The 27,446-nt window shown below is 55.9% G+C and overlaps 1 protein-coding gene across 2 annotated transcripts in view; it reads right to left on the bottom strand.

The window, feature by feature from the left end:
• Positions 1–27,446, bottom strand: part of HIP1 (huntingtin interacting protein 1) — a 50,385-nt gene that overhangs the window by 15,781 nt on the left and 7,158 nt on the right. The window contains exons 1-7 of one of the 2 annotated variants that reach the window (XM_042791537.1): positions 13,014–13,127; positions 4,710–4,773; positions 3,948–4,090; positions 3,415–3,471; positions 2,835–2,915; positions 579–655; positions 246–307 (exon numbers count right to left, since the gene is read on the bottom strand). In XM_042791537.1, coding sequence (XP_042647471.1) covers positions 246–307; positions 579–655; positions 2,835–2,915; positions 3,415–3,471; positions 3,948–4,090; positions 4,710–4,773; positions 13,014–13,031 — 502 coding nt within the window. In that variant the 5' untranslated portion in view covers positions 13,032–13,127. Of the gene's footprint in view, positions 1–245; positions 308–578; positions 656–2,834; positions 2,916–3,414; positions 3,472–3,947; positions 4,091–4,709; positions 4,774–13,013; positions 13,128–27,446 lie in introns of those variants that run through there. The other variant, XM_042791536.1, reaches the window with a different exon arrangement.

Here is a 27,446-nt window from a genome sequence, read left to right as displayed (position 1 = left end):
TCTGGGCGGCAGAAGCGATGCACGTGGTGGGGAGTGGTGTGGCCAGCCCCACGGCACTGCCAGAGGGCTGCCATGGGGCAGCACAACACACAGGGACTTAATTTAATAATTTAGGTGAAGCGCCTAGAAAAAGAGATGCGCTGTGATGCCCTCAGACAGCATCCTTCCTGCAGCCTCCCTCCCACGCAGCTTAGCCCCTGCAGACCTCCCACTCCACCCTCTGGCAGGGCAGCATAGGGACTTACCTGTCTGGAAGAGGTTCAGCTCACACTCCAGGTAGTCAAACATCTCCACAGTCAACTGAAAACTAGGAAGAGGGACGAGGATGGCTGGGGAGCGTCCCCGCAGCCACCTATGGGCCTCAACCTGTGCCAGGTGACACCCCAGAGGGATGAGCGAGTGCTCTGCCATGGATGCACCAGCCTTGCCCAGGGGCTCTGCCCACTCCCAGCACCCATGCCAGGGCTGTGGGGAAGGCGCAAGGTCCCGTCCTCAGCTCCGTTGTGCTGCTGGTGAGGTTGGGCACCCTGCCTGCATCCACCCCCCTCCCTTGCCTCCTGCCCCCGCCCCACGCTCACAAATTATTGACGTCATTCTCCCCAGCCTCGTCAAGCTGCCGGTCGGACATCTGGAGATTGCCAGGGAAGCGCGGATTCTGCATGGGGAAACAGGAGTTGGGAAAAGGTTTTGGAGGATCGGATCTCCCCCTCTGGCCACAGCTCTGGGAGCACCAGGGTTACCGATCTGGCCAGCAGCCTCGGTGCAGAAAACTGGGTCAGCTCTTCGGATGCACCGAGGGAGCAATGCGGAGGGGAAAGTGGGCAAACACAGGGTCTGCTGAGCCCCGGGTGACTGCAGCATCCCCATTCCATGGTGCTAGTACTGTCCCCAGCAAGAAAAGCCCGTTCTCCCTGGGCTTAGAAACACTGCTGAGCAGGGGCCACCAGCTCATGCATGGCATCACCAAAAACTGGAAGGGAAGAAGTCAGTGGCCCTCCGTGAGGCAAAGCCTCTTCATGCTGCCCAGGCATCGGGGAAGGTCACATCAGAGTTCCAAACCAAATCAGGGTGATGGGTAAAGCCTAGCTTCAGAAAACACCTCTTTCCAGCAGAGCTCAGAAAGGAAGGAAACACTGCAAGTACCAAACCTGCTGCAGCTGGTTACTGTGAGGATGAGGGCACTTGAAGCCACGCAGGGATGTGCTTGTGTACAAGCCCACCACGACTTTCCATCCTGCTCTTGGCAGCACACTGTTATTTTAACATCATAACCATATTCTATTTTGTTCTGTAAGAAAGCATCTACCTAATAAGCTCCATCAATGTGAGCGTGGCTTCCTGAGGCACAACAGGGCACGCCACATCCCTTACTATAAACAAGCTGCCCATCACTCCTGGTAGCCCGCATGGCGTGCATGGGGCACAGCCAGAACCAGAGCTTCTCTCTGGAGGCCAGCCCAAAGAAGGGACCTGCACAGCAGTGCTGCTCCAGAGGCTGAAAACAAGCTCCTGATAATGGGGAAAAAACCCATCTGGGATGGTCCCCTGGGATGCTCCTGTGCCATGGAGCCCATGAGCCCAAAGAGCCCAAAGAAGAGAGAGAAAAAATGGACTCTGGTGACCAGCACTGATTATTTCAAGCTGGGGACAACACTGAGTGGGACAGGATGGGACATCATGCTGACTCTGACCAGGACCAATCCCACAGCACCCAGTGGGTAGTGGTCTTTACCAAGCAGGGCAGGTGATGGAGGGCAGAAGCCCCAGGAGTACAGAGAGGTATGTTCTGTGCTACTTCATCCTGATTTCCTGATTTTCCTGACAAATCTAAGGTGAGATTTTTGGTCTGCCATGAACTGGGTGCTCATAACAAAATCTTAAACCTGTGATTCTGTTGAAGTTCTGCTGAGAACTAAGTTATGCATGCTCAGTGGTGCTCAGGTTAAGTTAATCATTATTTCCCCATCATTCTTGAGTTTCCAGGCTGACTTGTTGCTCCCACTGCACTTTTTCTGTCTATATAAAAACCTAATTTTAGAAAGCACTATAGTGCCTGACATCCAAACTTTGGTCACAAGCAAAAGGACGTTTCTATATACATCCATTTAATTTCTCCTTTGCTGACTGTGGCAAATAACCCTTCATTCTCACACACTGGTCACAGCGAGTGCTGCTGCTCATCCTCCTCCATGCACCGACAGGGACACCCCACCAGCCAAAATCCCCGGCATCCCTCCCGCATTCACGGTGACACAGAGAAGCCAGGCTCCACTGCAGGTTTTTCTGGGGGATTTACACCTCATCGCTGGCCCCTGCCCTGCCTCCAGCCTGTCCCTGCTTGCCTGGGCTTGCTTCAGCCCTTGCAGATCTTGCTGGGGCAGCACTGGGGATGGGCAGGAACTGCTCCTATGGTGTGGCACAGCCCATCACAGCCCCCACAAGCCCTCCCTGCTCCAGAACCCCATGGCCTCTTCAGGAGAGGACAGGCACCCCAAAGCTGGGGGGTCTCTTACTGCTTCTTATAGCCCTCCAACTCCTTGCCCAATCCAGGTGCCTCCAAGGAGCCCTGATCCACCACGAAACCATCTATCCCTGAAGCATTGGTCCCTGGGCAACATTTTATTCAGCCTAAGGATGGACACTGGCAGCCTGGGACATGTTTCATGGAGGCAGCAGGATGGCCATGACAGAGGAGAGGACCATCTGGGGTGACAGCACCAGGACAGATCTGCCAGCCCCTCTCCTGCCCCATAACATTGCCGCCACTTTCGCCCCAGCGCCCCATCACCCACCCCTTGCTGTGGCTGTGCAGATGGGGACCGGACAGTGCTCACCTTGGTGTGAAACTCCATCTTGGTTCTCAGCAGTTTGAGGTAGATGCTGCAGAGCTGTCCGTAGCCCTCGCTCAGGTGGCCCTGGGGACACCAAAAAGCTGTTGAGACCTGAGGCAGGCTGTGAGAAAGCCTTCTCCCCTTGCAGCATGAGCACCCCCTCCCTTCTCTCCCCCAAAAACACAGCCAAAACCCTCCTCGCCAACAGGCTGGCAGGTTGGTTTGCAGCAAACATGCCAAAAGGATTTGGTCAAGACCTTCTCATCACCTTCTCTGCAGATTTCAATGTTGCGTTTGACTACCAGAGCCAAGTTTTACTGGGTTTTGCCACAAAATAGGAAGAAGGCACTTGATTTTGGTGGAATGGGATATTGAACACAACCAGCAAACCCAGCACAGGGAGGTCTCAGCAGCCACGGGTCAGCCACGGCTGAGCAGGGGCTCAGCCCTCAGAGCCTGGCTCCTCCTGGGTGAGACCACCGCCCAAACCAACACCACCCCCCAGCCCGGCTGGGGTGCCGGGTGCTGCCGAGGGACCCCTGGGGTGCCCCCACCATGGTGGCTGGCGGGGTCGGCCGCTTACCCACATCCTGCTCATGTCACTCAGCTCATTCTTGTATCTCACAGAGTCTTTCAGGACCTGGAGGAACGATGACGAAAATAAGCAGGCGGCACGGGCAGCAGGCAGAGCACCAGGGCAAGACGTGCCATGCTTGGAGCCAGCAACTGGGGTAAGGGATGGGAGGTCTTGATGTGTTCCTGACCCTGCAGCCTGTGGTGTCACCACCACCGGCTCCGGGGTGCCTCAGTTTCCCCATTTGCACATGGGGCAGGAGGATCCCTGCTGGTGGCTCCTGCACCAATGCTGATGCCCCAAGCCAAGCCGTTTCCTCTGGCACCGGTGCTGTGGTCAGCACTGGGGTTCGTAGTGCAGGGGGGTGGCAGGCAGAGCAGCACCGGGAAGGCTCCGGCAAAGCAAGCAGGGAGGGGTCCCTGCGCCTGTCCCCACCCAGGACTGACCCCCAGGAAGGCACCAACCCGCCAGCACCTCCCACCACACCGTAGGGGAAAGGATTTGGGCCAGGGCAGCTGCTGCACCGAGCCTGCAGTACTCACGTTTGAGTGGCCGTCCCGGAGAAGTTTGTGGAAGACGTGGCAGAACTTCCAGCAGAGCACGGCGTTGCCCGACAGCGGCAGCCGGTTCACCACCGACCAGAAGGTCTGTGCCCCCTTCTCATGGTGCGTGCCCAGGATGCAAGGTGATGGCTGGTCAAGGAAACTCCTCTCCCCCTTTGGCAGTGATGGAGAGCAGCCACCCCAAAGCCCGCTGGTACCCACAGACTCGAGGGGACTCAGGCCACCGTGGGAAGCTGATAAGCTGCCAAGCCCAGAAACATGCCATCCCCTCTCCTCCAGCCCCACATCACCACTCTGCGAGCACTGTGGCACGCTCCGGGCTGGGGTTGTGGCTCTGACGAGCCTTCCTGGCTGCCCTGCTGGGATGCTGAGTATCTGTTTTTAGTGGCAGCATGTTCACAAGTACCTTTGGGGATTAAGCATGCTGCGGGCATTTGTCCCTCCTGCCCTCCCACGGAACGGCAGCGCCGGCAGCACAAGGCTGGGCACCCCTTGAAAAGCAAAGGCTGCAGCAGCAGCAGCAGGGATCCCCTGCCATGCCAGAAAAACCCCGACCATCATCAAGAGCCCCCACCAGGGTCTCATCCAGACACTCTCAGCACCCTGGCAGCCAATTTGTGGTGCTGGCCCAGCTGTGCCGGCACCTCTCCCCACGTGCCACCTCACTGCTGCCCCTTTTCCGGGCAGCCCCAGCCCTGCTCCCACGCTCGCTTGTCCCACGGCCAACTTTGGGAAGGATATTTCTGGCATGTTTCTCCTTGACAGCCACTTCCTGTGCATTAATAGCCTTATTGATGCTGACAGTCTGCAAAAGAGAAGCAGTGGGGGGGGGGGGTGAGATGGGAAGGGTTCGGGCTCCCCCCTGAGTCCCCCCCCTCGCTGAGACCCCCCGGCTCTGCCGGCACCTGTCGATGGCTGGCTCCCATCCAGGCCCCCAGCCCCTGCTCGTGCCAGCTGGATGCTGCCCCTCGCCGGATGCCTTTCTGGGATGTGGTTGGCATCCGCCAGGTTCAGCTGCTGCCAGGACTCATTTACTCAGCATAATAACGATGCAATTAAAGCAGTGACCACAAAGGACCCTCTCCTGCTCTTGGGGCAGTGGAACGGGCAGAGGGAAGGCAAATCCCTCCCCTACCACCGGATCACGGGCAGCAGCCTCCAGCTCCTTCTCTGCTTTCGGAGGGGCTGAGGGGAAAGCACGTCTCAGGGACACGGGGAACCTGGCAGCAGGATGGCGAGACCACCCCACGCCGCAGAGCAGAGCAGAGCAGGGCCGGGGCTGCCCGTGCTGTCTCGGCAGCGAAGGACAGGGCCCTAGCTGCGGGATTAGAGGGGCAGGAGACGGACCCGCTGCCACCTCCCCGCCCCACTGCTGACAGGAGCACCCCGACATGGCACAACCGGTCCCCATCACCTGCTCTGGTCCTGCCAAGACCCTGCACAGCCCTTTCGGGGGGGGCAGGCAGAGCCGCAGGCCGCCTCTCCCCAGTGCAACCCTGCTCACAGGCTGCCTTTCTGCTCTCACCCACCAAAGGCAAGACTTGCAATGCGGATGTCAGGGAGCTTGGGAAGCCCACGCTGAGGAGCCTGGGCAGAGCCAGCTCTCTGTTTAGTCCCCGGAGAGGCGGCAGCAGCCGCTGGAAAAGTTTGCTGGGCAGGATTTTTAACCCTACTCCGTTTCTGCGCCTCGGAGAGCTGTGCCCGCAGCACGGGGATGCTGTGGCTAGTCTTGCACGGGAGTGTGGCCATATCTGCACAAGGCTACCCTCTTCCCAAGGTCCTGCATTGCTGGCAGCAGCGCTGAGCGCTTGCCCAGCACCTGCTCTGTGAGGATCCTGCTGCTGAGGGAAGAAACTGTCTGGCTCAGCCACTGCCACAAGTAGCTAACTACTGATATAAAACAATTAAAGCAGTGGGATTCATCCCAGCGCCTTCCTCACAGCAGCCCTTCTTGCAACCCCCGATTGCTCACCCTCTCTGAGGAGGCCTCGTGACAGCTTCATCAGGACTGACCCCAATGACTCTGTGCTGAGCAGGGCTGGGGGCACCCCATGTATAACTGAGCACAGCCCAAACCCCACATTGTTGAACCCAACTCACCACCCTAAAAAGACCCCCTGCCACCAAAGCATCCACCAGCCAGAGCAGGGATAAAGTGCTGACGGGCTGAGACAGCTTCTGATCCCACCCACAGCTGCCAACTGCACCCCCCCTCCCAGGACAGAGCAGCCCCTTAGCTGAAACACAGGGTCTGGGTCCTGATATCCCACTTTGAACCAGTTCTGCTGTGGGGGACGCTGCTGGTCGCTTCAGCTGTGCTGGATGCCCTCGAGCAAGGCCGGTCCATGCAGCCCCATGGTGTTCACAGCCCCAGCCCTACAGCGCTGGCTCTGCCAGGACTATGGCGGGTGTCCAGCCGTGCTGAGCTGCTCTCTGCCCTCACCAGCAGGTCCTTGCTTACTGGTGACCACAGAGGTCATGAAGGTGATCATGGAGGTCATCAGTAAGATGCAGGAGGCTCATTTCAGGGTGGCAGGGGACCTGGATCGCCAGCTGCAAGGCATAAGCATCCCGGACTAGTGGCAGACTGGTCACAGACCAGAACCTGCATCTTAGCTTGGTTTTAAGAGCTGAAAGAAACACTGGCAGTGGAGAAACCTGACCCCATCAGATGTCCTTTCCCAAGGGGCTGGATGGAAGCAAGCAGCTTCCCAATGCAGGAGGACCAAGCACAGCCGCAGCCCCTTGTCATTTATGAAAACCATAAAATAAAATTCAGCATTAACAAAATCCCAACAAAGCCCTCAGGAAGGCGCCTGTCTGCCAGCAGCGGTAGCCTGAAGCATGGTGCCCACATCCCGACAGCCACCGGTGACACATGCCGTGGATCCAGCTCCAGGTGCAGTTTGTCCTCGTCCAAAATCCCAGCCCACAGCCACAGAAGCGCAGACAGGCAGGACGGGCTGTGACGGGCCACCTGGCACAGCGAGGAGTGCTGGAATCAGCACCGAAATGCACATCCCACCCCGAAACGGGACTCCGGGACCACAAGTAAGAAGCCAAGTGCAGAGCTGGAGCCAGCGAGAGGAAACCTGTAGCTGGAGGTGGGATGCAGCCACCCCTCTCCCAAAACCGGCGGCTTCAGCGTAGCATGTGGCCGCTCCCGCTGCCCTTGAAAGACCGGACAGGGGTGGTCTCCGGAGGGAAGCAGTGCCCAGGGTCACCACATCCCTGGGAAAGCTGGAAATGCTGCTCCCAGTTTCACTGCTCTTCCCTGGTAAAGCAAGGACACGTTTTTCCAACTGAAGAGGCCCTCAGTGACACCCCAGAACGGGGAGATGCAGTCGGAGGGTGACAGCGGGCTGGCAGCCCCGGGGTCCAGTTGGTGGCCTCCAGGACCCTCCGTCCCCAAGCCCCGTGCTCCGTTTGAAGCACATGTGACGTCCATGTGGATGGCAGAAAGGTTTTCTGAGGAAAAAAAAAAAGCTGGATCCCATGTTTCTGTCCTTGCGTGTGCCAGAGGGCATGCCACCTCTCCGCTGCATCCCACGGGAGGGCAGGGCAGGGGTCCCAACCCGGGAGCCAGCTGGAGCAGGCACTGGGACTCGGGAGGTGCCCAAACTGCCGCCCCACCAGCCGGCAGCTCCGGCAGCACCCGCGCACGCAAACCACAGGGAGCACAGGGCAGCAGCAAGGGACCAAGGGTGCAAGTGTCACCTCTGAGGGACAAGAGGGCTTGGAGAGGGCGGCAGCAGCATACGCTCCCATCCACGAGTTTTGGCTGAGAAACTGGTCCAAGAGGGAGGGAAATTTGAGGCTGCCTTGAAAGAAAGCTCAGGCCTCTGCTACGGAGGGGGTCTTTCACCCCGACCCACAGGCATTGCTTCCCAACACCGTCCAGCAGCTACAGCTGATGGTATTTTAATTTTAATTTAGTTTAATTACAAGCTTCTACACCACAAGGGATGTTTCTAACCCGCCAGGCCACAAGCGTGTCCTTGGCAGTGCCGCTGGCCCAACTCCGGTTTCTTGCTGATGGAGGGATGTCTGCCCCCGGTCCCTGTGCCCGCACGGGTGCCCAAAGGGCTCCTGTCCCATAGCTGCCCCCCACCACCACTGGGAGCAGGGCAGGGGACCACGCTGGGCCCTTCCTCCAGCCCCACACCCCTCCCGGCTGCCAGGAAAGGGAAACCCCAGCATTTCCTCTTGTGCAAGGGCCTCCGAGGCAGCGGGGCTGGGAGGGAAGCAAGAGGAGAGGCTGGCGGGGCCCTGTTTGCACAAGAGCTACAAGGGGGTGACACCACCATGTCATTCTCCCCCCGGCAGGCCCGTGGGGCTGGGGTATGGGGCACACCTCGGCTGGAGCAGCACCTAGGGCAGGGCTGGACCACGGGTGCCCTGGCGAGGCTGGGTGAGCAGCACCGTTAGGCTGCAAACACCGGGAACGCTGCAAGCGCCTCTCGAGCAGGGCAGGGGAGCCCCATTGCCACGGCACAGAAAGGCTCTGGCCATTCAGGGGAGGAGCAGAGCCAGGTAATACAGACCAGGGACCACCCGACCAAAGATCTCTGCCCTGGAGCAGCGGGACCTGCCTGAGCGGCTTCTCCACCCTCTGCAGCACCCAGGGGTTCCCCAAAAGCCCATGCAAGGCCTTTTCCTGTGGCTTGATATGCCCCCACAGCCCTGCCCAGGGGGTTCCCAGGCAACTCCGGGAATCCTGCTGGGAAGTAGAGTTGCTGGCCCTTGGGGCAAGGAGCACCACATCCCACAGGACCCCCCACCCCACCCCACCCCACCCCCCCCACCCCCGTGCCTCCTGACTCTCACAGAGGGATGCAACACCAGAGCCGAGCCACCCACTGCTCCACACCAGGGTGACCCCCCCCACACACCTCAACCATGGCTCACGTCAACTAGAACAGCTCTCCAGGCACGCGACTGCAAGCTCCAGACAGGGACAGAGGAGCCCAAAAATACAAAGAGGAACCCAGGACAGAGGGACAGAGGCTTTCTGAGCACTGAGGAATGTTTCCCTCTTTCACATGCACATATGCACACCCTCATCCCCTGTCAGATCTCCCCAAACTATGCTCTCAGCCTCCTCTGAATTGCAAATTTCCCATTCGGTGACGAAGAGCCGAGCTCTGCTCAGGACCTGCACAGAGCCTTCCCACTTCTCCTTTCATTTCCAAAAGGAAATGAGTGTTGATTAAAGAATCCTGAGCTACTGCAAATTATTTGGAGAAACTGAGTAAGTCGCAGTGCAAATCTTCTTAGTAATGGTTCCTCATTTCTCTTTAATTCCTTTCTATACATGGAGAGCTGGGACGGAGCATACCTCTGGAAAACTGCTCACAGCCAAGCCCTGCAGACACAAGGGCTCCAGGGGAAGTGAGCGAGGACAGAGGCTATAGGCCTGGAAAAAAATCCATGAGCTTAATTAAAATGCAAATCCCTGCCTAGCAAAGCTTCACTGCAGGCCCAGAGGTGTGCAGGACACAAGGATACAGGCAAGCTCTCTGGAGGGCACACGCCTCTCTAAACATTGCTCGCCAACAGCAGCTAAAAGCAAATCACAGCCTCACGGGGCTCAGGAAGGGTTTTTCTCTGGCAAAATCCCAGAGCAAAGCTGGCTGGATAACGCCAGGGGTGCTCAATGCCCCCCTGGGGAGAGCTGGGGTGGCTGTGGCCCCCCGCTCCGCAGGGATGCCCAGTGCCCGTGGCCTCCAACAGCAGCGGCAGGAGCAGGGAACAAGCCCGGCTTTGTGCCCGGCAGCAGCCAGAGGAGAAGGAAGGCAGAAAGGCAGCGCTGGCCAGCCGCGCGGGGCCAGGTGCTGCGTGCCTGTATGTGCGCACACGTATTTCCACGTATAGGATAAGAGGATGCTCAGCACAAACCAGCCTTCCTGCTCGGTCCTAAACGCTTCCTTTGAGCACGGAGTGAGAGAAGACATTAAAAATAGCCTCCCGTCATTTAATTGGGGCTATTTGGCTGTATCTGCTGCTGAATCCATGATCTTAGAAAGAAAGCGCTCGTCTCCCAGCCAGCTCCATGCTGGGGCTGCTCCAGGGATGAAGCGTCTTGACCAGGGCTGTGTGAGCATCTCCCTGAAGGTGCTGCCGTCCTGCTCCCATCGGATGAGAAATAATCCCCCAAATGACAGAAGTCTCAGATTTCCTTTTACTTGGGCCATAAAAAAAAGCTATGTTGGCTTCCGGCTTCTTGGCTTTCAGAAACCCTGAAACCTCTCTGCATTCAGCGGGGTTTGCTCCCAGCAGAGGTGGCTCAAGGTGTACGCCTCTAGGAGGAGATGCTGACACCACCAGCTTGGATGCCAGCAGGAGAAGGAGGACCAAGGTTTACCAGAGACAGCCCTGAATCCCAAGGGACACCTCCACAGGGGCCTCAGGGGGGCGTTTGGGGACACCTTGCCCTACACCATGTCCTGCTGCCCGCCCCCCCCCCCCCCCCCCCCCCGTGGCACACTGGACACCCCAAATCAGAGTCACCAGGAAGATGGACGTGGGCTCTGCGAGCCACACTGGAAGCCAACAGCATTGCCACGAGGATCTTCTTGGCAGAGACCTGCCCTTGCATCGCCACCTCTGGGGCTGCTCTCCCACGCCCGGGAGGATGAGGACTCCAGATCGGGGTTACACTTGGTCTGTGCACCACCAGCACGCCCCGGCGAAGCCCGATGTGAGCCTTATGGAGGAGCTCTTCCAGCACGGGCAGTGCTTCCAGGGGAGAAACCACCTGGGCCAGGCCAGGGAGGGCTGATGTGATGTTCAGAAGTCTCCACACCACAAGGACACACAAGAGGATGGCAGCTGCTGTCCAACTCTCACCAAGGCCTTTGCCTTGTGAGCTGTAGTGCCGTTATCATGGTAGAAAAATGAAACTAAGTTGAAGGATACACATTTCAAGTGTATCTGAACAGACCACCCCACTAGCTCCCATCTCCTCGCGAGGGCTGAAGGGTGGCATCAAAGCAGAGGTTTGGATGCACCCATGAGCTGCATGTGCAAGGACTTAACCCACCGCTCTTCCCGGCCTTTCCAGAGCCTCCAGCAAAAATAACGAGTTCCAACACCATCACGAGAGCTGGGCAGGATGAGACAGCACAATCCGATCACTTCCCCACGTCTGAGGCAAGTAAGGGGAAAGACAACCACCCAACCGACTTGTGGTGGGTCCCAAGGACTCAAGTGAGACATCTGATGCCAGGAGGGGAGAGCCAGGAGCTGGAAGGGCTGGTTCCACCAAAGCCAGAGACGAGAGCTTGCTACACTGAACACATCACTGCCCACCATCAGGGGAGCAGCACTTCTCCAGCGCCATAAACAATTTACGCAGATTAACTACTTGGAGATGTGTTTTTTAAATCCAGTTTAAGGAATATGGACTTTTCCAATACACAGACAAACCTTTGGGAAAAAAAAAAAGGACAGTGAGAAAATTGATTTTGGGGAGAAGAGCTGGCAAAAAGCGAGGCTACAGAAGCCAAACCTCACCAACAACCATCGGGGAAGATGACACTGTAAAACTGGGATCCCTTTGAAACCTCCAGCTGAAAAAAACAGCCAAAAGAGAAGTCAGCTAAAGCTGCAGAAGAGCTTGGGGAGTGCTTTGGTCACCTCCAGCACCACGAAGGGCCAGCATGGGCCCCGGCTCCTGCTGCCAGGCACTTCTGATCCACCGCAACCGGAGACCCCACAGCACAACCAGACCCCATCACGAACGGCTGGATCTGAGGAGACGTAGAAAACCAGGAGGTTCCCCAGGACCTCTGCACCCCTCCGTGGCTGCTCTTCACAGAAAACTCTCGTTACCCTTCTCGCTTAATTTCTGATGTGGGCACTCCATCACTCGTGCCCCACGTTGCCCAGCCGGCTTGGCCACAGTCAGAGGCTTTCCCGCCAGCTGCCCTGTTAGCCAGGCTTTTCATTTTAAGTGGGGATTTGATGTGAAGATCATCTCTTCCAGCAGCAGTGATTTCTATCAGGGGAGGGAGAATGGCTGCATATTCCAGGGTTGGTGGTTCAGGATGGTTCTCCACCGCCTTCAAATATTCCTGAAACATTCCCAACGGTCCTGACCGAAGTCTTCTGCTTCCCAGCAAATGCGAATATTTGGGTGTTTTTTGGAACACAAGGAAATAAAGGAGCGAGGTTGGAGGATGGAGGAAGCAGGCACCAGGAGCTCATCTCCGGACATGCATTTTGGTCATCAGCTGCCACCCCCAGACCGACCTTCCTTGGGAAGTTTCACCCCAGCAGCAACGCCTGGGGTGCATACCGCCCCGGCAGGATGCTCCCAAATTCAGCGGAGCTGGGATGCCCCAGGGATGGGGTGGAAATCCTTCCTTGCGATGCCTCCTGCCGAGCAGCAGCTCCTGCGGGCACGCGGGGAGCCCGTCATCCCTCCCGGGGGTCTGGGTCCTGCAACGGAGCCAAGAAGAGCCAGGACCGCCCAGGCTCCACACCGCACCCGAGGGACCTTCCCCGTCCTGAACCCCAACCCGGCTCTGCCGCAGCACCGTGAAAAGCCAAATCCCTCTCCCCAGGTCAGCAGCGCAAGGGATGGCCGTCCCTCCCTGCAGGAACAGACCCTAAAATCCCGCTTTTCACCCCAAAGTTATTTCCACCCCTTATGCCCTGGTGAGGGGCTGCCCCCCCCACGGGTCGAAGGGGCTGTGACAAGCAGCACCGCGCACGGGGACTCGGGTACCGGTGGGGACACGGTTGCTCGTGGTACCACCTGAACCCAGCCAAGCCGAAGACTTGGGGGGGGAAGGAAGTTAAACGGGTGGGTGCGAACCCCGATCCCGGCTGCAGCAGCGCGGGGAGGGGGGATGAGCCCCCCCCCCATAACGGAAGGAGGGGGCGCACGGCTCCCGCCGCCCCCCCCCCCCCCAATTCCACATCGGGAGGCAGCGGGAGCTGGGGGGGGGGGGGCGTACAAAAACTTCCACGGGAAGGAGTTTCGCTGGGCAGAATCTCTTCCAGGAATAACCCGGGGCGGGGGGGGGGCTGCCCACTTACCACCTTGCCCAGCTCCATGGCGGCGCGGCGGCCCCGGCGGGCGGTGGGTGCGGGTTCAGGGCGGCGCGGCGGCGCCCATGGCGGCGGCCCCCGGGGGCGGCGGCGCTGGAAGGTTCTGCCGGGCGGCGGCGGCGGCGGCGGCGGCGGCGGCGGAGCGGGGCGGGGGGCGCGCACGGGCGCGCTCCCGCGAGGGGCGGCACAGCCGAGCTTTGGGGGGGGGGGGGGGGGGGGGAGCCGCGGCGCTCCGCCCGAATAACAAAGGATCCCCGCGGGGGCGCGCGCGTGGGGGGGGGGGGGGGGCGCGCGCGGGGGGGGGGGGGGGGGCACGCCCCCCGCCGAACCGCCCCGCTCACCACGGCGTTGGGGGGGGGGGGCAGCGGCAGAGCGGAGGTGGAAGGGGGGGTGCCCGTCCCCACGCGTGGCGGGGGAGCTGAAGCGCGGGGGTCCGGCCGGTGACCCGCGCGGGGTTTCCCTGGCACGGGAGCGCAGCCGGCTGTCGCGATCGCGGTTCCAACAAAAGCAATGGAAACTGGGGGGGGGGGGAAACGCGTCCCCCCCCGGCCTCAGGCCACCATCCTGGGCAGGCACGGCACGCTGCCCGCCCGAGTCGCCCGCCGTGGGACAAGCAAACACCCAGGCAGGAGCATTTTATTTTTTTTTCTCAGCTCCTACCAGCGCTCAAGAAGCACTTTAGCATCTTCCGATGGGAGGCACAAAAGAAACCCAAACGGTTCTTCTGTTTTTCTGGGATCTCCTAAAAGCAACCCCAAAGCATAGAGGAGGAGAAGCATCGTGGTTCCCCCTCAGCTGAAGACACAGAAGCTTCACAGCATTAAGAAAAAAACGCTCCTGCAGCACTGGCCCTGGCCGAACACACTAATCCCCCAGGATTACTGTAGTCTAGTCACGGCTCAGCCACTTTGGGATGGTGATTTGGCCACTCTTAATAAGATAACGGGCTCCCACATCCCTGTGGTGATAGAGCACCCCCCCCCCCCCGTGCCCTGCCAGCACCCAGCTCCGCACCCACCTATTCCACCCAATTAATCCCAGCCCCAAGGGGAACAGCTTTTAGGGCCAAGACCCAGGTGGTGCTTTCCTCAGGTGGCTGTTAAAGCCCCTGCTGCAATTCCTGGGACAGACGGATGGACGCACTGCTCAGCAGCACTGCAGGTACACGGCTTGTATCCTTTTTTTTTTTTTTTTTTTTTTTTTTTCCTGGACTGAATGTGTTTTGTTAGACCAAATAGTTTCAAGCAGCAGCCAGATTTCTCTGGGAGCAGAGTCTGGTCACCTGCTCCTGTGGCGGGTACCTGTCTCCATCACTGATGCCTGCCTCTGTCACTGGTACCTGCCCCATCATGGGAACCTGCCCCTGTCACGGACACCTGCCCCTGTTGTGGGTATTCCCCAGAGGCAAGCACAGCTGCACTCCCCAAGCTGAAAGCACCGAGCGGGGATGGCAGTGCGCACGACCACACCGCGACTCGGGAGGGGGGACAAATGCCACTGCTACAAGGATGCATCAGGGTGAAAGGAATTTCCTTCATGCTTTACTGATCCCAGAGGAGTTCCCTGCTATGGTTCACCACATCGCTGCGGAGAAATGCTGGTGCCGGAACATGAGAGTTGCTCCTGCCCTGAATGGTGCTCCTGGGTTCTTCCCAGGGGCTCTGGTAAAGATGCCAAGGTGCTGACCTGCAGCTGCAGGAGCATCAGCTCTGCTTCCAGTTTCCTTCAAGTGCTGTAGATACAAATATATATATTATCTCACTCGCACAAATCCACCAAAGGCTGTGCAATAAGTGAGCTTGCTCTAAATATCTGTGCCACTGTGGCAGGAGCCCGGGGGGATATAAAGAGCATCGCAGTTGGGTGTGCAAACCTACACACTTCATCCCAGGTTCCTGTATCCCATCCCAGTAATTCGGGATGAGCTGGTGGAAGACCAGCCCTAGCAAGCCTCTCCGGAGCAGATGCACTCCACTTGGATGGAGGCATTTACCTTGTAAATAAAGGCAGTGGGGGGGATGCTGAGGATGTGCTGATGGGGCTGCTGAAAAACTGCAGGGCATCAAGGGCACTGTCTTGGTCAGCCCCTCCGGCTCCAGAGGTAGGAAGGGACCTTTCCTGGCAGGGAATAGGGAAGGCAAAGCAAGGGCTGCTTGCCTGGAGAACCAGTGGGGAGGCAGCCCCTTGCTTCACCCTGTTCCCCAAGTGCCTTCATCATCTTATCAGCTGGTCTGGTGAGGGGGAGAGCCCCTCCTCTTCCCCCTGGCTGTATTTAACCTCCTCTGGTGGTGCGCCCTGAGACCCTTTACACCACCCTGGAAACACCCTCCATTCCTCCTGCAGCTCCATTATTCTGTGAGCTGCCAGGACGGTATGTGTGGTCCATACCGCGACGGATGAAGAAGGAAGAGACATTCAGCATCTTCCCTAAATGCGCTGGAGGCTCCGCAAGTAGCTTTTAAACTCTATTTTGGCAACCAACTCCTGTTAAAATGAAGAGAATTTAGGGCTAAAACATGCCGGCAAATGTGGCCTTTTGTCATTACAGCCAGCTTGACGAGGTTCATTGGGTAATGATCTAGAAGGCATTTTCTTTTATTGGTTTTACATCCCCTACTTCTGTTTGAGCAAATCTCCACCTGAGATGATGCTTGGGGCAGGATGGAGCAGAAAGCCTGGACCACCCTGCTCCACGAAGCATTTACGTCTCTCTCAGAGGTCTCCTTGCCTCTGTTTTACCCCCTTACTGTTCATTTTACCAGGTCTAAAAATACTCCAAAGCCTTTTAAACTATCTTCCCCTGCAGCCGCCTCCCTCCTGCATGACTAATAATATCTGTTGCTCCCTCTTGATCTCTCTGTGTTTCCCAAGTCTTCCCCGAGGGAAGGAACCAAATGGGAGTGGAGCTCTCAAACCACCCCTTGGATTCATAGTCTCGTAAATTTGTTTTCCTCGGGGAACAGCATTTTTTTTCCAGCTGCTCCAGAGCGGGAGCAGTTTAAACCTGCCTCCTCAGAGCAGCTCTCTTAGCTCACAATAAGCTAGTCCTGCCCCATGGCTTAACCCTGCAATCTGCTGCTGGAGCATCTTTCTGACATGGCATCTCCAGGATCCTGGGGTTTTCAGAGCTCTAGGTATAGAGCAGAATAGCAAGTTCATTGGGAAAACCACTGAGCACTTAGAAAACTATTTCTCTATTTCTTTTCTATTTTGCAGGTTTCAGCTCTTTTCAGCATCTCTCCAGATCCCCAAGCAGTTGCTTGGGGGATGTGCTTTTGAGGACTTGTTTAGGCTCAGTATAGTTTCTGGTCCATGGAGTTGGGAAAGCATTGCTGGCTGTGCAAGGAGTTTTGCTTTTTACGAGAAGGGAGTGAATGCTGGGCACTGGGGTGTATTTTCAATAGTGTGATTTAGAGGAGAAGCCCACCTCACCAGGGCTGTTTGTGGCAATGGCTTTTTTCTTCTACTGAGCTGTGAGGCCAGAGCATTGTAACACAGAACAGCTTTCCTGACTGATCCACTGCGCTGCTCCACGTCCTTCTGAAACAGAGCTGGGACCTGCCCCAAGCACCCTGCCCACAGCCAGCATCACACCACAGGCGAGCAGCTGCACTGGCAGAAGCTGAAGGTGTGATAAGTTTCTCTGGACTCAGACACCGCAATACAGCCAAACCCCTCCAGGCTGATCCCACACCACCACGATTTTCAGAAGAGATCCAGCAACAATCAACCTTCAGAAAACCCTTACACTAACACTGGTGATGTAAAAAAATATTCCCCAAATCGTCACAGTCTTGGTGAACCAGCTGCTTTTCAGTACCAGACCTGCACTTGCACGAGAGGCCGATTTCAAGGGTGTTTGGGTGCTCCAATACTCCTGGAAATCCCCCCAGCTGACTAATGCCCAAATCTTTGCAAATCTCGATTTAGGGAAAATATCTGCTCCGGACCGGTGCTTAAAAAGATCAAGGCCATTTTCAAATCCTTGTAATGCCGCAGTTTCCTGGGCATGTGAAAGCGAGAGGAAAAAGCAGATCAGTCTGAGGCGGGCACGGGTCCAGGGCTGGCGGCCGCCCCGAAGGCTTGCACTGGCACGGAGCAGGCAGCGCAGGCAGGAGCAGGCAGCCCGGGGCTGCTGGCGAGGGGGGTTATTTCAGTGGGTTCCAAGCTCCCCCAGCGCCTCACCACGGGCTGGACCAGCACGGGGAGTCAGGGAGGAGTGCTGCCCTTCCACATCACCCCAAGTCGAAGATAAATGCAGGACTCCCGGGGTGCAGAACCATGCAATCCCTGTGAGACCAACGGCTGCGGGCGAAGCCGGCGCCACTGCCAGCCCCAGAACAGGCCACGGGCAGGGAGCCCGGCTCCATTATTCCTCCTGCCTTTACAGGAAGCCACTCTGTTGTGTTGTCAATATACAGATTTTCTTAAAAAAAAAAAAAAAAAAAAGCCGGAATTCATGCTGCCATTATTGATCATTTGTTATTTTTAGCTCCTTGTTCAATCTATAGCTGTTGGTGTCACAGCAACTGCACGAGCCTTGTGTAACATCGTGCAGGCAGCGCCTGCGGATGGACTTGGTCCAAGGTTAGCAGAAGCTCAGTGAGCAGCTCTGCAAAGCCACCAGGATTAAAAATGCAAGAGGGAAAGAAAGACAGAGGATAACAAGCATCCTCCCTGCTTGCTGCTTCACCCCCCTGCTGATGTTGCAAGAAGCCAGGCAGATTCAACCACCCAAACCTAGAGCAGAAGAAACTCCTGTTTCCGACCTGGTGTGGAGGGCTAGGAAGCTACAGAAAGGATGACACCAAGCTGAGTGGTGCAGTCGATACGCTGGAGGGAAGGGCTGGCATCCAGAGGGACCTGGACAGGCTGGGGGAGGGGGTCCGTGTGAACCTCATGAAGTTCAACCCAGTCCTGCACCTGATCAGGGCAACCCCCAGTACCAGCACAGACTGGGGGATGGATGGATGGATGGATGGATGGATGGATGGATGGATGGATGGATGGATGGATGGATGGATGGATGGGTGGGTGGATGGATGGATGGATGGATGGGTGGATGGATAGATGGATGGATGGATGGGTGGGTGGATGGATGGATGGATGGGTGGGTGGGTGGATGGGTGGATGGATGGGTGGGTGGATGGATGGATGGATGGATGGATGGATGGATGGATGGATGGATGGATGGATGGATGGATGGGTGGATGGATGGGTGGATGGATGGGTGGGTGGATGGGTGGGTGGATGGGTGGGTGGGTGGATGGGTGGATGGATGGATGGGTGGATGGATGGGTGGATGGATGGATGGATGGGTGGATGGATGGATGTATGGATGGGTGGGTGGATGGATGGATGGGTGGGTGGATGGGTGGATGGATGGGTGGATGGGTGGATGGATGGATGGGTGGATGGATGGATGGATGGATGGATGGATGGATGGATGGATGGATGGATGGATGGATGGATGGATGGATGGCAGCCCTGCAGAGAAGGACTGGGGGATACTGGTGGGTGACAGATGGGACAGGAGCCAGCAACGTGCACTCGCAGCCCAGAAAGCCAAGCACCTCCTGGGCTGCATCACCAGCAGCGTGGCCAGCAGGCCGAGGGAGGGGATGCTCCCCCTCTGCTCCGCTCTCCTCAGACCCCCTGGAGCACTGCGGCCAGCTCTGGGGTCCCCCGCACAAGACAGACAGGGACCTGGCAGAGCGGGTCCAGAGGAGGCCACCAAAATGGCACGAGGGCTGCAACACCTCTGCTGTGGAGAAAGGCTGAGAGAGTTGGGCTTGGGCAGCCTGGAGGGGAGTCGGCTCCAGGGAGACCTTGCCGCGGCCACTCAGTACTTAAAGGGGGTTTATAGGAAAGAGGGGGAGAGATTTTTGACCGGGGCCTGCAGTGACAGGACAAGGGGCAGCGGCTTTGAACTCAACAAGGGTGGGGTCAGGCTGGAAATAAGGAAGAAATGTTGTATGATGAGAGTGGTGAGACAGTGGCCCAGGGTGCCCAGAGCAGCTGTGGCTGCCCCCTCCCTGGAAGGGTTCAAGGCCAGGTTGGAGGGGCTGGGAGCCCCCTGGGCTGGGGGAAGGGGGCCCTGCCCGGGGCAGGGGGGTTGGAATGAGATGATCTTTAAGGTCCCTTCCAACCCAAACCACTCTGTGAGTCCATGATCCTAAGTCAAATGGGGAAGGCACCACCTAAAGTCCTTGATCTAAAAGGACAGCCTTCAGCAGCCACAATAACAACCGTGTGTACATAAATCATGGCAGTGGGATGTAAATCTGCATGCTTAACCACATCTAGTATGTACCTGACTACTTGCTCATCACTCCCAGATGTCTTCTGTGGCCCCATCTGTATGTGCAGGTTATCTGGAAACCCTTCTCAACTCCAGCCAAGGCTCAGTCTTTCTTTACACACACACAGTGTACTGCTGTAGTTAGTCACTTCCCTCTTGCAAGCCTAATGCTGACCCCATCAAGATAAAAAAAAACGCCCAGAAGAAGGAAACAGGGTTAGCAAAGGTCACAAGCGTGCTACCCAACCGTCAGTGCTGTGCTCACCACTCCCACGTTTGCCACCTTGCTGCTCCCTGGGCTGCCAGTGCCCAGAGCTCCTCTGTCACCTGCCTCCCTGCAAGCCCTGGAGGTCCACAGGGATAAATGCCACCAGCATCTGTCCCCATCAATGGGGCCATCCGTGGCCCCCAACTTTGTCTGCATTTCTCCACTTTGCAGCCCCTCCATATCTCCATCTGTGCTGTCAATGACTCAGAAGATGGTTGATAAAAGCCCGTAAGTTCTGCCTTGGAGGCTTCATGGATGGGGAGCTGGAGGTTTTACATGGAGCACGGCTGGTGCTCATAGGGCTGGAGACAAGCCATGCCAAAATACCTTCAGCATTTGCCCTTGGGTGCCTTCCTCCCTCTCTCAAAGCACACTGAGCCCCCTCCTTTCGGAGCCCCCACCCTTCCGTAGTCTCTGAATTTCTGCCTTAGGTGATCTTCAGATTGCCCCATCAGAGGAATCATCTTAATTATCTTTTGTTTGTCCCTTGAATTGAGACCTGCAGACCCATGATGCTTCAGCTCAATGCCCAGCCAGGACTTGCACACCCACCACCCAAGACTTTCTCACACCAGATTTGCAATGCCTACGCACACCTCAGCACCTACAAGCAGCACTAAACATTAGCAGCTTTGGCACATCCGTATTAACAAATGAGGAACAAACTCATCTGAAATGAAACCACCTGATGCAATAGGTTGGGAAATGCCACAGCAAATGTTTTCCCTGCAGCTGGACCCCACCCGATGGGGCCAGACTCTGCCTGCAGTCTGCAAAGCAGTGCTGGAGGGATGCAGAGGGCTGTAGACACTTAGGCTACCTATAGCTAGCAGGCAGTGGCAAAAGTATTTATAGGAAATAGGCAACATATTTACAGCCCCGGGAAAGTTTCCAGCTCTGAGTATATTCATATTTAAGCACAGCACGGTTACAGGGAGAGGTCGGAGCAAAGCGGGTGATGCTGGCTCGCAGCAACACCGCCTCCTCCTCTGAGTGCTCCCAGAGGTTTTTCCGCTTTCTTTGGCTTTGCAGGTCGCTTCTAAGCTCCCTCAACCCCCAACTCAGCCCTGAAGACCTCTGTCCACCTCCCCATCTCTGGGAGAGCAGCTTTCCGGAGGTGCTGGTGTGCTCTGAAGAGCTGCGGGTTTGCATCCTGTGGTCTTGCAAAGGGGCAGTGGGCTTGTCTCCCTCCCACCAGACACAGCAGGATCAAGGTGCCTATTTCAGTCCAGGGGGGGAAATGGTGGAGCAAAGGAACTGATGCTGAAATGACAGATAAAAATTACATTTTATTCACTGCTCAGCATCCCTTCACATGCAGCAGGTGATGCGGTGCCAGGGTGATAACCCGTGGCTGAACCTGCTCCCCTCATCCCCAGCAAGAAAATAGCTCACTCACAGCAGCCAAATCTCTGCTGCTGGGAAGATTTGACCTTTATAATTAATAAATACTGGATTAATAAATACATAGGACCTAAGCCTGGGGCTGGCTGCAACTGGAGAGCAGCGCCCAGTGGTGGGGTGTCCACTCCCTGTGCAGAGGAGCAGGATGGGACAGAGGGGGAACAAGTGATGTTGAAATAAGAAAATAAGCCAGTCCCATTCTAGTATGTGAGTGCAAGCTTTCCCTGTGCTCCTTTAATATACCAGTGGGGAACACTGCCCGTGTTCAAGACCTCTCCTGTGTCCGTGGATGCTCCCCACCGCAGGTGATGCTCCCCGAAAGGAGCTCCATGACTTTCCCGGGCTGCGAGCAGGCGGTGTGCCGCCTGCTTGCTGGGTGAGGAAACCGCCTGGGGAGCACACTGAGCCGGAGCAGGGATCTCTGCTGGGACACAGGGTGGAGCCTGTGGCGGAAAAAAACCTGGCCTATAAAGGAAACTGTGTTTCATCTGTTATTGCTGCCTGTCTGACGCTTACCAACGGGGGAAGTGCAGCCACGACCCGGTGCAAAGGGCTGCGAAGTCCCTTCCCGAGATCTAAATATTAGCTTTTACTCATTTTCCTTGTTCGAAAACAAACACTGCTGGCTAGAGAGCATGCCAGCACGCCCTTTGGCTTATCCAGCCCAAGAAGAATGGTTTGCACTGTCCTGCTCCTGTCAGTCCCAGCACCATGGCTGGAGACGAATCGAGAGTGTAAAACCCATGCTGTGGGTGTGGAAAACACACCTGTGCCTCCTGGCAGGACGCGGAAAATGGATGAGAGGTGCTTGGACTGGGCATAGACCGCGTGGGGCAGCTCCATCAGGAGCCTCTCTAGTGCGAGAAGGAGATGCCCCCGTGCTGGGAGCCACTAGTGCCCCACAGCTCACCCACGCGTGATTCCAGAGGGAGACAGGCCAGGCTTGGGTGGCTGGGGGGGGGGGGGGGGGGCTACACCAGACTTGAATAGAGCAGAAGGAAGGGCAGCCCCAGTATCTCCATATTGCCTCGGGAAATCAGAGGGTATAATCTGAGAGCGAAACCTCTGCTCTGGAAAGCAAATCACGGCATCCAGAGCATGCACGATGCTATCGCTGCCGACCGCCTCCTGCCCACCACATCGCTGGCAGAGGGGCACACAGACACCAAAACAACGAGGTATGGGCTCCGAGAGATGAAATGCGTGCTCCTGGCTACGTATTGACAGCAGAGCTGAAACTGAAGTGCAAGCAGGCACCTCTTCCTAAACCATCAATCTCCACCCATCTGTGATACAGCACTCGCGTCGGCAAACGGGCCACAGGCAGCAACGCAATCCCAGTCTCCCAGAGATAGCAACAAGGGGTCCCGCTGGTGCAGTGAAGCTCTGAAGTTTTCCAAGTACTTCAAATCAAACATCCTACTAAACAGCCAGCCTCTCAGATACAGAGATCAGCCTTATCTGGGCAAAGGTGGATGGATGGCACCTGCCCGAAGACTGCAGAAGCCGCACTCAGTCTGTGAAGAAAAACCTCCAGGTTCCTATTGGATTCGGGGACTCAGGGATTTTTTCTTTTTCATTTTTGGATAAATAATGAATATTGTGCTAGAGATCTACTGACTGATACTGCCAGAAACAAGCCAAAGAGCCCCGAACACAGCCCAGCTGCCACATCCAGCCTCCCTGTGCCATACCAAAGTGCTCACTGGTGAGGCCCAGAGAAACAGAAATCTGCATGGTGAGAAAAGGGAAGAACTTGCACCAATTTGCTACGTGGGAGAAGAGCATATTGCAGCTAGACACCAGGACTAGGAAAATATGCAGGTGAGAAGCAGACGTTCCTGTACCAGACGTTCCTGTACCAGTCCTGCAGGGACTGGCCAGGCAACACTGCTGTTGTTATGCGGGGCAGGCACGTGGAAGGAGCCGAGCACCGGTCCTTCTTACCCTGTAGGGCTGGAAACAATGAAAATACCTAGGATAAGAAGAATAAGGTCTTGCCATGCCCCACATGCTGCTCACAGGACGCTGGCTATTTCACCAAGCAGTAAACACACTGCTTCTCTTCATAGGAAGAGTCCCTTGGAGGTGCTGGGGTCAGAGACATAAAATTTTGTTAGTATCAGAAGAAAGGAACTGGCAGACTTCATTCCCTCTGATAGGAATCAGCAGTTCTTAGCATTTTCACAATGTGCAAAATCTCTTTTTCCTGCTGATGGGAAGAGAAGCTGGATAAGCAGAGAGTAATTGCTCCTGGAGCTAGTGAATGTGGCAGAAAGGGAGGAAAAGGGTTAAAATGATAAATGATGTGATGGACGCAGCCTGGCTAATTGCCATTTCCACGCGATGGCTGATTACAAGAAAGGATTGGTTCAGATTTGACCTCAGATGGATTTTTCTCAGGTAATTCCGATTCCCAGCAGGGATCGGTGACTCGTCAGCCCATCCTGGCCGCTGCAGCCCTGCTGCCTGAGCGATGCTCACCCGCGCACGGGACCGTGGAGACCAGCAGCAGGGACTCAAAACGGTTCCTGTGTGATAAAAACTCTCAGAGGGGCAGCTATGACATGCCCCAAAATATATCCAAGTATTAAGGATTTAATGGAGAAGTGTAGAGGTGATAGAGTTAATTACACCCCTCTCCCATGGAAGAGAGGAGCAGACCCACTGTGATGCCTGGGGGAGTCCGTGCCAGCTCTCGGGCAGCAGCAGGGCAGCTCTGTCCTCACGCCCCTGCCCTGCATTTGCACCACAGCCAAAATCCCAGCTAATTTTAAAGGGCTGATAACCACAGCTTTTGTTAAACAAACTGTCCTCTCCTTTTTGCTCCGATTTATTTGCTGCCGTGCAGTACAAGAAGCTTCGCTTCCCTCCCAGTGGGCCGAAATCACTGAACATTTTGTCTGAGTTCTTTGCTCCCCACCCAGCAGCTTTAGCAAACACCTGATTGCTTATCCACCCCCCAGACATTATTAATGTCTGCAGCTTCATCCAACACTGCTGGCACACAGGAACCTCTGCTGCCAAACCAGCCCTGCCAAGGCATGAAATCTGTGGAAAATACAGGCAGGGGTGAGAGACCTCATTCCCTGGGAAAGCCATCTCACGTAGGCTCAATGGCTGGTGTGAGGGCACTGGGAATAAGGCAAAGTAGAAAGAAGACCTAATCTGAGTGGAAAAAATGCAGGACATGGTTCCCAGCTTGGCACTTGCAGCAGTGGGACTCTTCAAACTTGGACATCACAGCTAAAAAAATAATAAAACTGGAATGCATAAGCAGAGAGCAGCCCTATTTCCAGCTGCGACTCCTCCCTGTGTGCTTGGCATCCCAGACGACTCGGAAACTCAAGGCACTTCTTTCTGAGCTATAAAAAGAGCTGGAGCAGGACAGCAGTAGCCAGGAAGACAAACAAGAGGGGAGCGTGTCCTCCCATCGAGGCCAAGAGCATCTCACCAAGAGAGAAGCAAATCCAGGAGATGGTCTTGCTCAACCGAACTCCTCAGCTAATGTCACCTTTTGAGGTGCCCACAAGGGGGGAGAGCTGTGGGGCACAGCAGAAGCTCTAGGCTGGATCCCACCCATCGAAAGGTTGGCTGTGTCGTGTCCTGAGTCATCCCACCGCCTCTTACCCCTCCTGTGCAAGGACGAGCAGTGAAGTCCACTTCATGCTGCATGTGACACCCCCCCCCCCCCCACCTAACCTGGGTCACCAGAGCAACGAGATGCTCTGTGCTTTGGGGGGAGGCACAGGTACATCCATGGACATCTGTGGCAGGTACCACGGCGAGCAGAGCTGGGGCACAAAGCCTTTCCTGTGACGGTGGGGAGGAATGGGCTGCACCAAAATACAACTCCCTGCTCCCCACACGGGCTGCTAAAGGGGTTAAAAAACCTTGCCTGACACCCACTCCACATGTCCCAGAAGGGCAGTATAGACATGTTAAGTTCCAGGTAACAGAATGAGGCCATAAAATTCAGCAAACTCAGAAATACCTACCTTTGCCCTCTCCAGACAAGTATTTACCTCCACAGAAGCAGTCAAACCTTGCTGACTGTCAGAACATTTAATTCCCATTTGTGAAGTGCACAAAACCTGTCTGGCTGGGAAAACAAAAGGTCTCCACCAGTCACAGACTGGGAATGGCTCCACCAGAAGAGATGGCTTCTTCAATGACTTAATTAACTTATTCAATGCAGAAATCATCATCTCTTCTGGTGGAGGCATTTGTCATCTACACTGATTTCTTCAACACAGAAGCCAGTCTTCTGCTGCCTCCAATTCAGCATTGCCTTGAGAGTTTGGAAAATCTTCACACACTGCTAATGGGTGGTGTGGGACTTTTATTGTGAGCAGTTCTGAGGGTTGTAGAGCAGTTCTGAGGGTTGCAGGCTGAAGATGGCATGCTGGATGCACGCAGTAACCGTGGCTCAGGAGGAAAGGGACAACCAGGATGCCTACAGACCAGCAAAGGTGAGAGCCAGCACCAGTGTGACCTGCTGCCAAGTCCACTGAGATGCAGAAGTGCTGATCAAGTGCTTGATTCAGTGGGTTGCTAAAATTACATTTAATCCACACCTGGATGAAGTGACCTTCACCAGTGGCAGGTTGGGGACCTGAGGGCCACATCTTGCTTGTGCAGAAGATGCAAATTACTCTTTGCAACTGTACCCAGAGCCTTCCCATGCCCAGACACCCAGTCCCAGGGGAGCACTCCTTGGTGGGAGATGTGATCTCAGGACATGCATTCACTAGGTCAGTGAGGTCTATCGTTGATGTCTCAGAATTCATGCCATCACCTCTTTTCTGGGCTCTCAGGAGGAGGGACAATTCCTGGGTATCCCTTATGTCCTGACACAAGCACCTTGCAACCCCATTTGAGCTTACAAAACCCTGTATTCTTGTTCACTTCCATGTGCACACAATGGCTGGAAAATACTATTTTCCACCCAGCATCTGCTAAATAAAATAAAAAGCAATGCCATGCACTCTCTAGAGAACGCTGAGCTGCTTGCATGGAATAAAAGAGACAAATGGTAACAATAAATACAAAGTCCTTAGCCCGGCCCTGGTGAGAGAAGCCTCTTCTCCCAAAGGCTCCCTTTGTTTGCTGCAACTTGCTTCTTTTCTGCATGGTGCATATTTAACGTGCCCTCCTCTGTGGCAGTGCCTCGGCTGCCAGCCCAGCTCTGGCAGGACAGCGGGGCTGGCCAAGGGGCTGCGCTGTCCCACATTTGGTAAAGCGGTGAACGAGGCTGAATGCCATGTGGTGAACATCAGACCATGGGAAACCCCCAGGGAACAGAAACCCTGATGCCAACAGCCTCTGCTGGAGCATTTGGGATAGTAGGACCAAAAACTCACCCAGGAAGGACAAAGGCTGATGTTGTTAAATTGGGATTTATTGCAGTCACATCAAACGGGCTACCAGTGAGACTAGGTAAAAATTATGAAAGTCCTGGAAAAAAGTAATGACAGCTTCAGCCGTCTGATCTGCAAGCATGCTTAGTGGAGTTTTGTTAGTTTGCTCAACAGCCAAGAAACACAAAACCTTCCCCACCTCAAGACTCAAAGGATGGCAGATCTGAGCAACTCAAGCCATCCTCATAACCAGAGTTTCATGACAAACCCATGAAAAAAGCCTGGTAACCTCATGATGACCTGTATAAAGCTGAATGAGCTCCGAAGCTACCTGATTTCTCAGTAACACAGCTTTTGCAGCCACCACACTGATGCTTTTTGCATTGGTGGGAACAGAGAATTGCAATGGTGTCTACTTGTCCGAGCACCAAACTGGCACGGCCAGCTAAAGGCAGGGCAAGAGGAGATCAGCAAGTGTGTGCCAAGCCCCGTGGGAGGGCACAGGCTCCAGGGCACAGCACATACCCACTTCAAAGCCTGCGGTGGGGACTGGGGCCATCTGGGAGCACCTCTGCTGGACTGAAGATGTTGTTGGAAGCCATGGCCAGGGCCATATTCTACAGCAGCCGCGAGGCTAAGCCCATTCTCATGGTACCAACATCAACCATGACCACAGCCAACCTACACCACGTATCCTCCATCAGCGTGGGACTTGTCAAGCTGCTGAGATGTGCCACCAAAGAAGGGACCAAAATTCTGTGATTACAAAGGAAGCTCCATGTGGTAAAACACAGTTTTAGTGTGAATGAGGGTGGGTCAGACTGGAGATAGGGAAGAAATGTTGTATGATGAGAGTGGTGAGACAGTGGCCCAGGGTGCCCAGAGCAGCTGTGGCTGCCCCCTCCCTGGAAGGGTTCAAGGCCAGGTTGGACGGGGCTGGGAGCCCCCTGGGCTGGGGGAAGGGGGCCCTGCCCGGGGCAGGGGGGTGGCACTGGATGGTCTTTAAGGTCCTTTGCAACCCAAACCACTCTGTGAGCCCATGTTAAAATATTAAATGTGTGTATATGCTTTGAGCAAGTAACTTCATC

The sequence above is a fragment of the Tyto alba genome, unplaced genomic scaffold (assembly GCF_018691265.1).
Source record: "Tyto alba isolate M040663 unplaced genomic scaffold, T.alba_DEE_v4.0 Super-Scaffold_19, whole genome shotgun sequence".
NCBI lineage: Eukaryota > Metazoa > Chordata > Aves > Strigiformes > Tytonidae > Tyto > Tyto alba.
This window is presented reverse-complemented; position numbering and strand designations above follow the sequence as displayed.